At 40.5% G+C, this 17897-nt stretch overlaps 1 protein-coding gene across 3 annotated transcripts in view; it reads left to right on the top strand.

Moving 5' to 3' along the window:
• The window catches only part of MAP3K21 (mitogen-activated protein kinase kinase kinase 21), a 58902-nt gene that overhangs the window by 31375 nt on the left and 9630 nt on the right, over nucleotides 1-17897 (top strand). For all 3 annotated transcript variants that reach the window (XM_033099554.1, XM_033099553.1, XM_033099556.1), the window contains exons 5-7: nucleotides 6104-6344; nucleotides 11876-11998; nucleotides 17704-17854. In XM_033099554.1, coding sequence (XP_032955445.1) covers nucleotides 6104-6344; nucleotides 11876-11998; nucleotides 17704-17854 — 515 coding nt within the window. The remainder of the gene's footprint in view (nucleotides 1-6103; nucleotides 6345-11875; nucleotides 11999-17703; nucleotides 17855-17897) is intronic.

The following is a 17897-nucleotide window of genomic DNA, read 5'->3' as shown; positions in this document are numbered from 1 at the left end:
CTAACACGTTTGTCATAGGTATACCCCAAAGTGCAACTGTTTTCTTAAAAAATAATAATCATACAATTTAAATACATATTTATTAGGAAATTGTTCAGAGCTTCTAATTATTTTCCAGCAAAACTATATTGAGTATCTACTGTGTGCTGGGAACAGTGTTAGGATGCAAAGGTGGAGCTGGCAGTCTGCGCCCCTGCGTGGTCCTCTGAGTACCAGGCAGGGCATCTGGATCTTGTTAACAAATTTTGAAGGGGCTTGTGTACTACCTGGGTACATTTTCAAGCCAAATATGGAAGTCAGCCTTGTCCTCACCCCCACTCTGCCTCCCCTCATTTTGCTTCCTTTTTTGTGATAGTGGGATTACTGTTCTCTTAGGTACCCAGTCTCACAGGTCTTGGAAGATGTTTCTCTTGGTCTCCTATGTGACAGAGACCATCTGTGGTAACTCACTCCCCTCATCCCTGTGTCCTCATGTCACCTGCGTCACTGCAGCTGCATCCTAGCTGGCTGCTGGGCATCCAGTCTTGCTCCCCACCTTATCCCCTCAGCACCACCAGTGACCTTTCTAAGACGCAAATCTGAGCATCCTTGCTTCAGTGGCCAACTCCGTTTCCTTATTAACTTCTTTGGTTCTTCCCCAGTTTGCCTCCCTTTGTCCCCAGCCGTACTGAATTCCTTCCAGTGCGTCTGATGCCATGCTCTTGACTTCTGTCCGTTGTGTACATTTTCTCCTCTGTCCAGAACACTGTCGCCCCAGCATTCAGCCGCACCTCACAATCGCTGGCTCCTTTCTTCTCAGTCTTTCAGAGCCCCACCCCCTCCTGGGCTCTGCTGCATCAGATAAACAGTCTGTTTAGTGTCCTGCACCTCCCTGATCACGGCTGGCACTAAGTCACACTTTATTATTACTTGTTTGTTTAATTGTTCTTGGTCTGCCTTCTCTGCTAGATAATAAGTTCATGAGTTATACTATTTCCTTCTCAGCCATTTCATCCACATCATTGAACAAAGTACCCAGTACATAGTAGGCATTAAATAAGCCTAAAGTTTCTTAATATACTCCTGATATGTATGTTAATAAATGAGAGGTATTAGTAATTGTTATTATTACTATTTTAAATGAAAAGCGAATTTAAAAGGGTGTAAATGTTATGAATTCTATTATGAATCTTATGCTACAACACAGGTATACAACTCAGCTGTTTAACGTCTGGTTATATATTCCTGAGAAACTTCCACACATGTGCACAAGGAAATGAAAGTTGTTCATTGAAGGATTTTCGTGATAGTGAAAAACTGGAAGCCACCCAGTATCTATTAATAGGGGAACAGGTGCCTAACCTGTTGTGCGTTCCTACAGTGGAAATCTGTACAGTAGTTAAAATGAATGAAGTCTAGCGATGTGTTTCAAACATAATATTGCGTGGAAAAAGCGAGTTGCAGAAGAATAATTGCATTAAGTACCATTTATATAAATTTATAAAATCACATAAACTGAAACTGTTCAAATGTACAAAAAGACTAACAGTATAGACAGGGGAAGGATACAAATAAACTAAGAACAGCAAATCTGAAGAGGGCAGGGATAGGATCAGAGTCTAACAAGCACATGACTTTAACAGACCTGACACAGATACGGTAAATATTTAGCATCTGTTAAATATTGATGACGAGTGCATGGGAATTTGCTGTTCTAATTATAGCCCTTTTGTCGCAATGGTCAGAAATATCTGAATGAATATATCTGAAATTTTTCTACATAAAAATAATGTCATTTATATACAAAGCAGCTCAAATTCTTATTAAATGCATAAAATAGTCAAAATATCAACTTTTTGTTTTTTGTGGATTTGACACATTTTGGAAAAAAACTTGAAATTAATTAACACAGCAAAAGAGATAGTATGGTTTAAATATTTCATAATTTGCAATGATTAAAAATAAAGATTAAAGAGAAATATGTAAGCTGCACAAGTCATTTTTTTTTCCTAGTCTTTTTTTTATCAAGTAGTAGACTTATAGGTCATTAATTCACTGTCTTAGGTTTTTCGGTATTTTGTAAGTTTAAAAATACAAGATTAGCAAATGCAACCTTAGACCCTGACACTGCTAATAAATCCATAGAGCTTGTGTGATAAGAATAATCCCGTTTGACTGTCAAGATCACATCCACGGTGCTGTGTTTGGCTGTCGGCCTCCCAAGGACAGCAGATGGCCAGGAAGGCAGGAGAGGGGCCTGGAAATCTGAGCAAAGAACAGAGGGTATGGGTGGGGGCGGGGGCTGCCCTCACGTACAGGAAGAAACTTCAAGTAAATGAGGGAGGAAATACGTTTCATGCTGTTTCAGAGTTCAGAAGTAGGGCTGTTTGTTTAGGTGGATACTCCCAAAATTTGGATTAAAATTTGGTCCTCAAATCAAGAGCTTTCTAACACATGCAGCTGTGTAGTGCTAGTGGAACTCAGGCGGACTGTAGGGGTATCTGTATGGGATGCTAAGAACTGTGCTGGGTCCTCCCCATTTCTCAGTATTAAGCCTTTAGTGGAACGCCAGCATCCATAGCAGTTAGTGTCATGGTTAAGACCAAGGACTGGAGCCAGGCAGCCTGGCTGGCATGGGGCCCTGCCACTAGCTGACCGAAGACTGTCCTCGCCCTGCCGGCCTTGTCACTTAAATGTCACAGGAACACTGTGGCCCTCAGGAGCAGTGTGAGGCTTAAGTGAGTAAAGGATGCAAAGGTGCCTGTTCCTTAGTGAGTGCTAAGGAAGTGTTAAGTGTTAGGACCAAAAAATGATGGCACCATTCCCAGGCCCAGGTGACAGGGAAACTGGGCTCTGGGCAGTGATACTCGAAAATGGCTGACTGGATTACTTTACAAATCCTGCAGTTCTTTGAAGGATTACTTTCGGTGATATTATTCATATGTTTCTTGGAAACTTTAATACAATTTGTTAACTTAAAATGATGCAGAAAATATTGATCATTTTTTCTTTACACTTCCCCAAATTGTTTTCAGGAATTCTAAAATCAGATGTTTAATAGCAAAAATAAAAAAAGATTTTGGGGAATGAGAGAGGACTTTGAGGAAAAATAAAAGTTAAAATCACAAGGTTTAGAATTTGTAAGTAATAATTATATCAATGTTTTACTGCTATGTTGTACACCTGAAACTAATAGAATACTGAATATCAACTGTAATTGAAAATTAAAAAAAAGAAAATAGAAAGAAAAAAATTGAAAGTAATGTTACTAATTGTTATTTTAAACTATTTTAAGTATTTTTAATTAGTGATAATTATTTATCAATAGAGACATATCCAGTGAGTTAATTCTTATTATATGTGATATAAAAATGAAAAAGCATGCTTCCGGAGTTGAGCTTCGCTCTTTTGCTATTTTGAGGTTTTACAGTAGTTCCTTTGTTATTCTTCAGATTCATTTTTTAGCTATCCTGTGGTGGTGTCTGCTTTTTCTTTTTATGTGATTTTTGCACAGTGCTCCTTGAAATACAGCATTTATGGAATCCCGTAAGCCTTCGATTTACCATGAACGCATATAGAATACATTTCTTGCCCAAATGTGCGTCTTTTTTGATGGAGTTGAGCACAGTGTACGTGCTTTGTTGCTCACTGATTGCTTAAGGTAGGCGGCGTCGGACATGGAATTAATGGTCGGTCACTTGGCCCTGCTCTGCATTACTCAGTAAACTGCAGCCTCCATAGATGCTGGTTCCTCCCTAAATTCTTCGCTTCTTATCTCCGTGTGTCTGTCTTTGTGCGTTGGGTGTACAAAGTGTCTTTGAACCCCTATATGAAGTCAAGTCACCATTAATGATTAACATCTTCTGCCAGCAGTCTGGACTGGCCATTACGAGAACAGCCTGTGCCAAGCAATTAAACAAATATTACTGCTTAGTAATCTCAGCAACCAAAAGAATTTTGTGTGTGTGCTTTATAATTTCAAAGCATTCAAAGGGGTTCTAATACCCCACGCGATTTTGCTTTTGAATGTTGTAAAATTCATTCAGAAGGAAGAGTGCTTTGGCTCCTTTCTTCTTTTTTTCTCCTGTGAAGTCTTAAGCAAGTGTTTGTTTGTTTGTTTTTATTCATGAAATCGTTGCAAGGAGATTCCCATTTTAGCCTGGGACCTGGAATTAAAAATGGTTTCTTTTTCAATTACTGTAGTAGTAACACACAAAAAGCCTGATTTTAGTTGCTGTCCTTATCTCTTCCTCATGCCATTTCATTTCACAATAACTAATTGGATTGATACCAACACCACTGAAAAGTAGTATCTTAACAAAAGGGCAGACAGTAATGAGTTAGAAATTGGAAGTTGATGCGAAATTATCCTCTGTCCCCAAATACACTACAGTAATCTCTCCAATTTGGACAAAAAGGTTGTAGAAAGCCAGCAGTTAAATAATGGATTCCAGAATTTCTTTTCTAAATATGTAACATTTTCTTTTTTCCTTTTCAAGCAATGTATAGTAATTTATATCTGGTACAATGTAATGAAGAAATACCAGTCTGCTCTGTAAGTGAGAATCAGCTGGTACACATTAGCAGAAGCGAAGTGAATATCAGTTGGTCTTAAGTAAATTATTTCTCCTGCAATTCTATTTATGAAGTTTGTTTATAAAAATAAAGAATGTTTCAGAGGTGAATTTCAGTTCACTTTGGTAGAATTACTCTAAGTTCAGAATTAGTTTGATCTGAATAAATATATATTTTTTGTTTTTAGAGCTCCCCAGTCTTTTCTTGATAGTATCATATTTATTTGTGGAAGGGTGGTCTTCTGTGTTCGTTTTCCTTTATAACTGTACTGGCAACCTCCAGTTATTCTTTGAGCCGGTCTGTAAAAGTGCAAGTGCTTGGTGGGACTCAGGTGGCACTTTAGTCCCAGGTTCAACTCTGGTTTCTTCCACAAGCCTCCATCTTAGTTTCTTCACACATCATCTGTTTGAGGGGGGCCTGTGAGAGGTGTGCCTGATTGTATAAAGTCTGCCATGTTTGCACAGCTCACACCTCAGAGCCAAAATTCCACCTGAGAAGGCAGAGTTTCTAAAAGGTATTTGGTGTTAGGCTACCTTAGATTAAGGTTGTCTGGAGCAGTGTCAATCCATGTTTGCAGATGCCTTGATTTCTGAGAGGGTTTAGGAGCTGGGAACTAGAAGGGGAAGTAGTTCAGGACTGACAGGAATATTTGTGTGTCTGGTAAAGAACAAAACACTTTGCAGAAATGAAATAAGAACAGGGCTGTGATTTTAAAAACTCGCCGAGTTCTCAGTTTGAGTTAGTTTTGAATTATTCAAAAAATTGAGTATTTTTTTCCTTATAGGAATAAAAGTATTCTTTAGTTCACAGATTTTCTATTTCTCAGAAGTTCACTAATTCTAAAACGAAACCGAGAGGAATTTAGACTTTAATCAGAAAGTATCATGACGGGAGACTTTCTAAAGTTAATTCGTGTTATCTGTGAATAAAATGATACTTTCCAACCATCCATGGGATCCTGAGAAGCTTTTTGTAACTGATTTATTTTCCATCAACTTACAATTTTAGAGGTGTCTCATTTTCATTTCTGATGGGCCGTCAGCTGACTCCTGACACATTAGCTTTGTTCTTCCCCTTAATCTCACCACCAAGATGTTTTGATCTCTAAGCAAACTCTTAAATACCCTAAGAAGTCCCTAAGCAAAGAAACCTGAACTGCAGTCTTTTGTAACTAGGATAATTATCCCTTAATTAGCCAAGCTCTGATGTGTGGCTTTATTCCAAAATGGATCATTCGCATCCATTTGGTTGCTATGTGTTCATGTACATTTCATGTGTCAGGTGATGATAAAGACAATAGGAAACGAGAGCGACATGCTAACATCGAGGTGAGAATTTCCCGATGCCTCTTTTCGGGTCATAAAACCCAAAGAGTCAGGTGAGGCGTGTGCAGGGGCTTGGGTTTCAGCCCAAGCTGGTGGTGTGCCCAGGGCTGTGACAGTTTGCATGCACACAGCGCTGTGCCCTGAGCCCCGGGTGAGCAGGCGGGGGGACTGAAGAAGCGGGAGGTCTTCGTGCTGGTGACGCCGCTGGCCCTCTGTCCGCCCAGGAGCTGCGGTCCCGGGAGGAGGAGCTGACGCGGGCCGCGCTGCAGCAGAAGTCCCAGGAGGCGCAGCTCCGGCGGCGCGAGCAGCAGCTGGCCGCGCGCGAGATCGACGTGCTGGAGCGGGAGCTCAACATCCTGATATTCCAGCTCAACCAGGAGAAGCCCAACGTCAAGCGGAGGAAGGGGAAGTTCAGGCGGAGTCGTTTGAAGCTCAGAGACGGACACCGCATCAGTTTACCCTCAGGTATGACTCTACCTGTTGCCGAAGGTTCTTGTCTGTCACCTGTCATCAGCTGCTTTGTGTCGTCAGAGGTGGGGAGATATGGGGGGGATGAGCTGCGCTCACACGTTAAACCAGTAAGTATCTCGAGTGGCTTGCTGCAGTTCCTGGTCACGATGTCCCGACCTAATGCGTCTCCGCGTGGGAGGCTGCGTAAGGCGTGCACCGCCCCGCGTGGCGGGCTGAGTACCGAGCTCGCGGCGCACTTTCTTGGCGTGGATTCTTAGCTTTGACATCGACGCAGAATTCCATTTTAGCTGATTGCCCTGAACCGCATTGCATGGCACTGTGAAAGTCCAGAACAGCAAACCACTGCTATTTCATCAAGTTCATTGCTTCCACGAGGCCCTGGTAACTGAGTTAATTTGGGACATTGAAGATGCTGTTTGCACCTTCAGCACAATACAGAGGGCGCCAAAAAAATGGATGTGCATTTTAACAAAGGAAAACTGTATTAAAATTGTAATAATATATACCGATAACAAAAGATGACTACAAGTCACGTTTGACTTCTGCAATTGTCAAGAGGGGCTCAAAGTGGTTCCCATCAGCGTCCAGACATTTCTGATTACCGCGAACTACTGCTTGCGCAACGCTGACCAAAGTGTCCACTTGTATACTTTTTTGTGGCATCCCCATATATCAGAACTTCAGTTTCTTTCATCTGTGGATTGAAGACCCTTCAGGTATAAAAATAAGCCAGTTCATCTAGGGAACCTTTTAAAAATATTTTTTAAAACATTGTGATGATAACATGAAAGGATTATATGTGTTAGGAGAAACTCCGCAGAATGGAAAATAGCAAACATGTATTAATTCATCAAATTAAGTTCTTTACTGTTTCATATTTAAGAAAAAACCAAATGCCCCTGTATTTTGTAATTCTTTCTAATACTGGGGAAGTATGGTAACAGAACAAGAGCTGACTACACTTTTATAAAATGTTCATTAAATATCTATATATCTGTATCTACCTCTATTTTTCTATATATGTATTACCTATTAGAGTACTTTGGAATTCTAGTGTTTTCCTAAGATGTCTGCTGATGGCATGGAAATTTAAATAATGCTATCGACAGTTTTGTTTTATATGAAGTATGAATACATTGCCCTGTAAAAATACTTATTACAGAATACTGGACACCTTGCAGTTTACTGTGATTTTTTAGATTCGTGCAGAAGCCCTCACGAGATCAGAAAAGTGCTGGTATGGGGTAGTCATGCGTACATTATACACGTTATTAATTATTAGGTTTGATGAGGTGAGAATAGACTATGGGTCCATATTCATCTTACTTGAACCTCTGGGAAAAAGATAAAAGTACTTCCCCAGGTTCTCTTCTGATGTTTGCTTTTAGCAAAATTGTAACTTTGAGGAACACTGGCTGGACTGTCTTGTAGGGCAGACATAATTTTAAATCATCTGTTTTATTTATGATGAGGCTTCTCCTTTCAGGTATGGATGACAGAAAAATTTAGAGAGGCACTAGATGTGAGCTTTTCTCTCCAGTTCTTAACTATGTTAGCTTTCTTCTGTCTGTGTTGGGACTATGTTATCATCAGTAATATTCATTGATTCACTTGGGAAATTTGGGGGTTGTGACTAATGAGAAACTGATGGAAAATAAACTTGGGAGAAAACATTAAATCACTCCAATGATTCTTAATCTCAGGATTGCTGAGGTCAAACTTTCAATCTGGTTTTTCTTCTCAAATGTTGCTTGGCTAATACCTTGCATTCATTCAAAGCAGACTGAATATATTTGACTAGTTTTCTTAGATTTATGTCATTTTGGATTGTACTATTTGGCTTTCCTCTTTCTGAGAATACAGAGGACATTTTGGTTACACATTTATGCTGTGGCACTTAATAAAAGATTATAGTTAAAATATAACCAAAAAATATACAATGCTTTCATAGTGTATGACAATCACACATTTATAAAGCACTTCATCTAAAATAGACTGTTTCATATCTATATGTAAGAATACTTCTTTCTTTTACCACCTCCCTACCCCCACACCAGTCAGGCGTCTTGTTCTACTGAACTGTTTTCTTGCTGCTGTTCTTCACTTAAGCAGCTCTGCCTGGCCGAATATTTCCTAATTTCTTACTTGGTAAATGGCAGAAGTCCCCCATCTGGTACTTCATTGCCATTTGCTTTGTCTTCCGACCGCCCTCCACCCTACCTTGGACTTGTGTTTCTCAGCAATTAACTTGAAGCACCAGTTTGAACCTGTTGCAAAACCTTGCACAATTTTCTGGTTCAACAAACACCTGGGGATCTACCATGAACCAAGTACTAGGGATTGAAATGAAATAAAGCTGATTTCTGCCCTCCTGTTACTGATAATCAGAGAAGACATCCACTCAGCAAAGGTTTCCTAGGCCCTTTGATGTGCCAGGTGCTGAGCCGGGTGGGACTGCAATGGGATTAGGTGAGGTGGAGGTGTGCTGGCCCTGCCCATACAGAGCTGACACTGTATTAGGGGAGGGCAAACCTTATGCTAATAATTAAACATCCTTATTTTCGGGCCATAATTATTAACTACTGTGAGGGAAAAGTCACATGACAGTGATTAGCAGAGAGATGTCACCTGGCCTAAGGAGAGCTTAGAGGGCTTCTAAAGAAGTCACATTTAAATTGAGACTTAAAGTAGGAATTTACCAAGTACAGGGGGTGGAGGGTGGGGCAGGAAGAGAGCAGGCGGAGAGCACATGCAAGGAAGGCTTGATTTCTTCCAGGAATTGAGAAAAGACCAGTGGGATCTGACCAGGGATTGGCACACTAGGCCCCGTGGGCCACGTCCAGCCTGGTTTGTACAGCCCACGAGCTAAGAATTGTTTATACACTTTTAAATACTTGAAAAGAATAAGAATATTTCCTGACACATGAACATTGTATGAAATTTAAATTGCAGTGTCCCAAGTTGTATTGGAATGCACTCATTTCTGTGCTGTGATGACTACTTTCTTACTACATCTGCAGATTTGGGCCGCTGTGACAGACACCACATGGCCCACAAACCCTAAAACATTTACCGGGTGGCACTTACAGAAAAACGTGTGCTACCCCAGGGTGACCAGGGTGAGCTGGAGCGACTCACTTTCGCCAGGGCATATGGAGTATGTTACATTTTGATCTCTAACTTTAGAATCATGAGAAGCCTCTGAAGGATGTGAAGTCGGGGAGTGACATGGTCAGGCAGGTGTTTTTAAAAATACACCTAGCTGCTGTGAGGCAGACCAGAGGGGCCAAACGTAGATGCAGGAAGATGGATGGATCAAGGAACTGTAGCAGCCTCGGCCTGAAATGATGGTGGCAGTGGAGACGGAGGGAACAGAAACAATCAGACATGTATTGAGTATCTGTTAGGTCCGGAGTCCTGTGCTAAGTATTTCTTATACTTCTTTGTATTTAAGTTCTCAGAGATGTCCTATAAAATAGGAATAATTTTATTTACACTCTTGTAAGTGAAGATACTGAGACTTAAAGAGGATAATTTGCTTTCACCAAATCCATATGGCTAGGAAACGGGAGTTTAAATCCAAGTTTGCTAACTCCAGAACCTAGAATATAAACTTCTCAACTATAACTATGAGGAAAATAGATACCACAGAATTTACAAGACATTTTGTGTATGATTGGCTGTGGAGTGCCCGGGAGAAGACAATATCAAGAAAACTTTTCATATTTCTAGCATGAATAACTGGATAGATGTCTTGCCTACAAAATTCCAACTCCTTCTCATTTCAAATACCAGGTGGTTCATTAAAGTTCTTTAAAGTAGCACTTTCAAAAAGGTAAATTTTAGCTGTCTCGCAAATATGAACATGTGTCCAAGATTTTATTTGACTCATTAATTAATAAGGGAACCAATTAAAACTCTCAGATGAGAGTTTGAGGTGCTAAGTATTTATGGGCCATTTAATTAACGAATATTAGGATTAGATCGTTAGGTTAAACACCAACCTGATGAATGTCCAATGTGGCAATAGACTATAACCTTTGGGATTGTCTTTTTCGCCAGACAGAAATTATTTGCATCATCACCAGACAAAATCTACAAGCTAACCTCTGCCCCTTACTGGGTTGTAAAAATAACCCCATCAATAGAAAATCAATCAAAGGTTAATTAAGCTCAGCACTGCACCAAAAGAACACCCAGTAATTCTTTACCTGTGTCTGAGTTTTCAGTAATTTTTTTGACAGTTGACTAAGTTTTCTCAGATACTCTCCTCTCCCCTCTGGTAATATTACTCTTTCTTTCATATATTCCTGTAGTTCTTAGAGCATCTCTGTCATGACAACTACCCTACCTTACAGTTCGGTGATAGTAACTATCATTTCTAGAGTGCCTTGACTACGAAGTACTTTTAACTGTAGGAGAGCAAAAAGTTCTCCTTGATCCACTTAGGGTCCCTGGAAGGGTCTGAAAATTAAACTGACAAAGGGAAAAGCACAAAAATGTATTTAATGTAAGTTTTACATGACACGGGAGCCTTTGTAAGGAAATGAAAATCTTTTTTTTTAATTTAAAGTTAATTTAATTTAAAGGGGTGACAATTGTTAGTAAAATTACATAGATTTCAGCTGTACAATTCTGTATTACATCATCTATAAATCCCATTGTGTGTTCACCACCCAGAGTCAGTTCTCCTTCCATCACCATATATTTGATCCCCCTTACCCTCAGCTCCCACCCCTCTCCCCCCTTATACTCTGGTAACCACTAAACTATTGTCTGTGTCTATGAGTTTTTGTTTCTCATTTGTTTGTCTTGTTCTTTTGTTGTTTTTGGTTCATATACCACATATCAGTGAAATCATATGGTTCTCTGCTTTTTCTGTCTGACTTATTTCGCTTAGCAAGGAAATGAAAATCTGAAGAAACAGAGAGACTTGGATTTTTATGCTAGCTTTGGTAAAAAGTGGGCAGTCATGTAGAAATAGGACGTGTCCTGTACCCCATCATAACCTGCATTTTCTGTTTCAATCACCACAGCAACCCTGAGTATTGTTGTCTCCACTATGACACTTGGGACAGGGTCAGAGAGGTGCCTTACTGGTTTGAGGTTCATAGTTTGTTAGTGACAAACCAGGACTCATCTAAATCCAGTCTTCTAATTCAATTTTGTTTTTAACAATGTCAGACTGAATGATGGTAATTCCTTCTTCCTGGATCTAAAGATTGTAGAATCGAAAGTACTCAGTGGTATTTCTCTCTCTCTCCCTCCCTTTCTCTCTCTCCCTCTCCCTCTCCCTCCTTCTCCCTCTCCCTCTCCCTCTCCCTCTCTCCCTAACATACTGCCTCTGAATTATTATTTATTGATTTGAACCCTGAATAGAAGATAAGTGAAAAACAGACGCTGAGATATACTTCATTCTTACTGTCGGGCAAATTTTGCTTTTATTGCTATGTGCTAAAGACATGGCTGTGAAAATAACTTAAAACCGTGAAATCCCAATTCCTCCTTTTTTTCACATCTCACAGATTTCCAGCACAAGATAACCGTGCAGGCCTCTCCCAACTTGGACAAACGGAGGAGTCTGAACAGCAGCAGTTCCAGCCCCCCCAGCAGCCCCACCGTGATCCCCCGGCTGCGAGCCATCCAGCGTAAGTTCTCTCCCAGCTCAGCCTTCTGGGCTGTTTCTGTCATTAATTAACTAGGATTCAACTTAACTGCTTAAGTCAGGCTTTTGTAGCTGGTTGTAACTAAGCATAAGACATTTGCGTAATAGGTGTCAGAACTATTTGGAAAACAAAATTTCGTCTTACATTCCTTAACCCAGTTTTCTTACATTCACAATATTTTTGTCTTCTTTGCAATTTGTGATGTGAGCAGGCCACAGAGTAGAAAGGACCATACCTTGAGACAACGGGTTAAACACTTGGATACAAAATTAGCATAACCTAATTCTATCAGTAGCATATTTATGGATATTCTGAAAAATGAAATCAGGAATTCAAGGTGACTTTCATTTCTTTCCTTGTTTTGTAAAGAAGAACATATTTTGCTTTTTGAGATTTAACTTTAACTTGCTCTCTTAAGTGACCAACCTAGTACTTCAAAATAGCCTGTAGTATTTTTGTTTTAGAAAGAGCATTCTGCCTTTATGGAAAAAATACATGAAGTTAATTTTCCTGTCACCTTTGCACTGGGAGAGTTTCAGATAGACCCTGAATCAGAGTTTAGTGGGATGAAATAAAATAAGTGATTATTTTCAGAAGTGAGTTCAAAAAACCTGAAAAGTAGGCTAAGCAAAGAGTGTGCTTATACGTATGTGACTAAGCTTGCATTCAGCCTAAATTCCTGTATCAATTCATTTACATCCTCTCGCTTCACCGTACTTAATTCTCCACTGCTTACCATCTTTATTTGGGAGAAAAAAATTCCAAAAGAATATTTTCTCTAATCAGGCCTGCAATCGTTGTGTGTGTGTGTCTGTGTGTGTTTCCCCTTTGGGTAAGGAAAACCCTGGCACCAGCAGTTTTTGGGTTTTTTTTTAAGCTTCAGAACACCAGTCTCTTCACAGTTAAAGGAAAATAATCTAAATAAATGTATAATAATCTAAGTTCTTAAATACATGTATAATCTTAGAACTTAAAGTACCATCGTTCTGTTATAACTAATTTGTCTTTCTGAGAAAGCGCTTTCCATGAAGCCATACTTTTCATCTTGCCTTTGCCCAGGTGGACGAAGGACTTAATTAAAGGAACCAGAGGGCACGGGGCTTATCTCTCAGCTCTGGTGAAGGGACAAGGGAGCAAGAAGTCACCATGCCTCTGGTTCTGCCCAGCTGGTTCTCTGCCCTCTTCTCTGTTGTCTTCACATCCTTTTTTTTTTACTTTGTACTTTAGGACGTCATTATTTTTTTTGAGCAGTTTTAGGTTCATAGCAAAATTGAGTAGAAAATACAGAGATTTCCCATAAGTGCACCGCCATCCGCTTGGCCACTATCAACACCCAGTGACGCAGTGGTAACATTGGTTACAATCAGTGAACCTATGTTGACATGTCATTATCACCCAGAGTCCACAGTTTACACTGTGGTTCGCTCTTGGTGCTGTACATTCTGCGGGTTTGGACAAATGTATAATGACGTGTATCTGACATTATACAGTCATGTGCTGCTTAACCATGGGCACACGTTTTGAGAAATGCATCTTTAGGCAGTTTCATCCTTGTGTGAACACCGAGTGCACGGACACACACCTAGAGGTCCAGCCTCCTACAGTAATTGCACGCGCTGGACTGTTGTACGACGGGCAGCACAGTAGGTTTGTTTATACCAGCATCACCACTAACACGAGAGGAATGCGTGTGCTGACACATGATGATGGTTACATACTGGGCAACAGGAAATTTCCATCTCCATTATAATCTCCAGGACTCCCGTGTTATATGCGGGTCCGTCACTGACTGAAACGTCGTTATGTGGACATGACCATAATAGCATACAGAGTATTTTCACTGCGCTGTCAGCCCCTATGCTCTACCTATTCATCCCGCCAGCCCAAGCGCCTGGCAACCGCTGATCCTTTTACTGTGTCCACAGTTTTGCCTTTTCCAGAATGTCATATAGTTGGAATCCCACAGTATGTGGCCTTTTCAGATGGGCTGCTTTCACTTAGTACTATGCATTAAATGCATTTGCTATGCATTTAAGTTTCCTCCCTGTCTTTTCATGGCTTGATAGCTCATTTCCTTTTAGCACTGAATAATGTTCCGTTGTCTGGATGGACCATAGTTTGCTTATCCATCACCTACTGAAGGACATCTTGGTTGCTTCCGAGTTTTAGTTTTGGCAACTGTGAATAAAGCTGCTGTAAACATCCGTGTGCAGATTTTTGTGTGGACATACATTTTCAGTTCCTTTGGATAAATACCAAGGAGGGCGGCTGCTGGATCGTATGGTTAAGAGCGTATTTAGTTTTGTAAAAACCACCACTGTCTTCCATAGTGGCTCTTCCATTTTGCATTCCCACCAACAGTAAATGAGAGTCCTGTCTTCACAATTCTGTAGCTGGAACACCGGCCTCACTCAGGTGGGGAACTCACACCTGGACAAGCCTGGCAAGGCCCGTGATTTGTACTGAATTGAATACTTTGGGGATTTCAAATCAATTCTAACACTGTGGGGTTCATCTCAGGGAGCAACCCACTTCTCCCCAAACAACAGGGTCCTCAGCATTCACTCTCTGGTGTGACAGGTAGAAACACTGGAATTCAGATATTCCAGCAGGACAGCTGTGTGTGTAGGAACTGTCTGTTCACGTTCATTAGCCTGAGTCTTGGTCCTCTTTCTACCTTGGTCCCCAGGTACTCCCAACAGCTTACTCTCGTCTTCGTGTCTGTGTCACTAGCCTGCGTAGGTGTCCCATTTTCACAACTCAGTATAGTGTGGCAGCTGAGAGCAGGGTCCCTGGAGCCACACTGCCTGCGCTTCCACCCCACCCCCACGGTGCTGTGACTTGGGACAAGCCCCATAACCTCATCACGCCTCAGATTCGATTTCTGCAAACTGGAGATGAGCTCTGCGGGAGCTGTTCTGTACAGGAGCAGAGCAGGGCTGTGAGGACAGGGCCCTGCGGCCGTCACTCATTCACAGGGTCGCCGGGAGTCACAGCTGACTCCACAGCACGTAACACACACAAAATGGGCATGATACCAGTTTAAAGGGTCAAGTGGATAAAAAACACTTAGAACGGCACCTGGCATGTGGTCAGAGCTCTGTATGTGTTGGCAGTTGTTATGATCATCATTTTTATTATTCTGAAGCTCTTTGTGGCCTTATGGTCTCTCACTGTGTTGTCTGCCTTTTGTAGCATTGGCTAGAGCCACTGTGCAGATTCTGCCTCTCCCAGGTGGACGAGGGCACACTAACATGCACACCTGACTCGGCAAGGGACTTCTTTTCACGATGACCTCTAGATGTTGTCAGGAACCATTTTCCCTCCACCAAAGATGGTGAGAAAAACTGATTATGAAAGCATTATAAGAAGCAAGATGCAACCTCTGAAACTAAAGGAAAGAGTAATTGTATGTATTGAGAGAGATGGAAATCATGTCCGTGAACTTGAACAACAAAGAGATTAGCTCAAAGATTGTTTCAAGAATAGGAACATGAAGGGCCTTACAGAAGAAAGTTGACTTTGGATGAAAACATGGATATTTCACCATCACGCAAAGAATCACTGTCTGCTAGAAAGAACACCTGATATTTGCACAAATTTTTTTCTTAGCATTTGTTCTTACTATTACTTCCTGTGGCTTACTCTAATGATTGGTATTGTTAAGTGATGTCATTTTTAGGGCACTCTTCTCTTTGAGAATAAAAAACAGCAGAATTCACTAATCCTCTGGGGATTTCAGGTTTCAGGGTACGTCTTACGGTTGATGTCTTAAAACAAGGGGCAAAGCCCACCTCTTCCTTGTTGTCGAATAGAATCAAATGGTGGAAAAGTGAACCATAGCCTCCTGCTGTGTCAGGAACCTGCTGCCACTGCACACCCAGGGCCTGTTTCTCAGTGACAGAGTATCATAAGTGACAGTAACCTTGGAGCACGTAGTTTTCCAAAGAGGTCCATACAGGGTGAATGTCAGTAACCGGCCCCCTTTCCAGCCTGTTCTACTTGTCAATCTGCGTAACAAACAGAAACCTAAAGAGCTCTGCTAACTAAACATGCTGATGAAGAGTAGATGATGGCTTAGGAGAGGGAGACACAGTAAATCATAGGCTCCATAAAGGCAGAGACCTCTGTGACCCAGCCCCTGGGGCTATTACACCGTTACCATCCACTGAACACTTGCTAAGTGTCGGCACCATTCTAGACTGTTTCCATGCGTGAATCCATTTAATTCTCAAGACATCTTTATCAAGTAGGTACTACTGTGATTCCCGAATGAGGCACAGAGCAATTAAGAAACTTGACCTAACTCAGCAGCTACAAAGTGAAACTGGATTTGAACAGTCTCCAGAGTGGAGGCTCTTGACCCCTTTCCAGTACAGTAAAAGTTCAGTTAATGTTGAAAGCGAAGAGAAAACAGAAGACGCGGAAACACGCTGAGAGTCTGTTACTGGCTCTGGGCCAGAGGCTGGCACACTGTGTAGTTGAGAGAAACCCTCCAACCGAAAGCTTTCCCTGCTCTACTCTGCAGCTTCCGGAAACCAGGATGGCTGGCCCAGTCCTCTCTAATTCTCCTGTAAGACTCGTAATAAACGTGCACATATCATTCGAGATTGTCAGACACACACATGTGCGCGCACACGCACGCACATGCATATGGACCATAAACACATGTACATATATACACATTTTAAAATGTAGAAAACATTGAAATGCAAATCAAATCAAGCATCACTCATAATGCTGCCAGTTTAAAAAATGATATAAAGAAGTTCTATTTCCCTCTTTACATAAGCAGTCACCTCCCTTAAAGGTAAACACTGTAATCAGAGTTTGATATCTAGGTTTATTGATTTTTCCTCTGTGTATGTGTGGATATACACACGGGTGCATAAACACTTAATTTTCAGTGAAAATGGGTTAAATATAATGTGTATTATACAAACATTTTTACATGTACCTCATGTTTTATGGCTGCAGAATATAGGTATGTCATAATGTTTTAATTGTGTTTTTGGAACATCTAGTATGTTACAGGATTGTGTTTCTAAGTGTATAGTAATAATAGCAGTTTCACAGTTATTTCCAAGTCTGTTGTAAGTGCACGTAAAGGCTGGAGGGATAACATATATGGATCTGCAAAATGTGGACATGAAACATTAATATAAACTCCCAGTGAGGTGAAAAAAAGATAAGACGTGGGCAAACTGTTAAGTATTTTCAGATTTTCAAAGGTAACTGTAGCCAAAGTGCTGTGATGACTGAGTGAAATTATTAATGAAAAGTTGGCTTAAGTTACAATTTTAAAATATACCTTCAAAGTTCAAAACTTGAATTGATTTGGTTAAAAAATTAGGGTACTAAGTTTGTTTTAATATAAATGTTCAATTTGGCTCTTTTATTTTCCCCAAATAAATGAAATCCTAACTGTTGCAGAATGTTAAATAAATAATCAGATCGCTGCAACTAATTTACCTCGAATTTGTATCTTCTAATTTATTCCGCTTTTCTTGCTATTTTTATGATTAGAAAAAGAAGTTTGCTAATCGTAGGGTGAAAGAAATCATTTCTTCATTGTTTTCATGTTTTTTCATTGTTTACAGGTTTTGAGTAAGGTAGTTTCACAACTGATTTGATTGATTTAAGTTTAAAAGTTTTTAATTGGTTAATGAGTAATGCTCTCTGTTTAGTGACTTCAGATGAAAGCAATAAAACTTGGGGAAGGAGCACCATCTGTCGCCCAGAAGAATTTGAAGATGTAAAAAGGAATTTCAAGAAAAAGGGTTGTACCTGGGGACCAAATTCAATTCACATGAAGGAAAGAACTGATTGCAAAGAAAGGTACGTGTGTGACATCTGGTGGTTCCAGTGTGTACTGTGACAA

The sequence above is a fragment of the Rhinolophus ferrumequinum genome, chromosome 27, assembly GCF_004115265.2.
Source record: "Rhinolophus ferrumequinum isolate MPI-CBG mRhiFer1 chromosome 27, mRhiFer1_v1.p, whole genome shotgun sequence".
NCBI lineage: Eukaryota > Metazoa > Chordata > Mammalia > Chiroptera > Rhinolophidae > Rhinolophus > Rhinolophus ferrumequinum.
The sequence above is the reverse complement of the archived record's forward strand: the minus strand, read 5'-3'. Positions and strand labels throughout refer to the sequence as shown.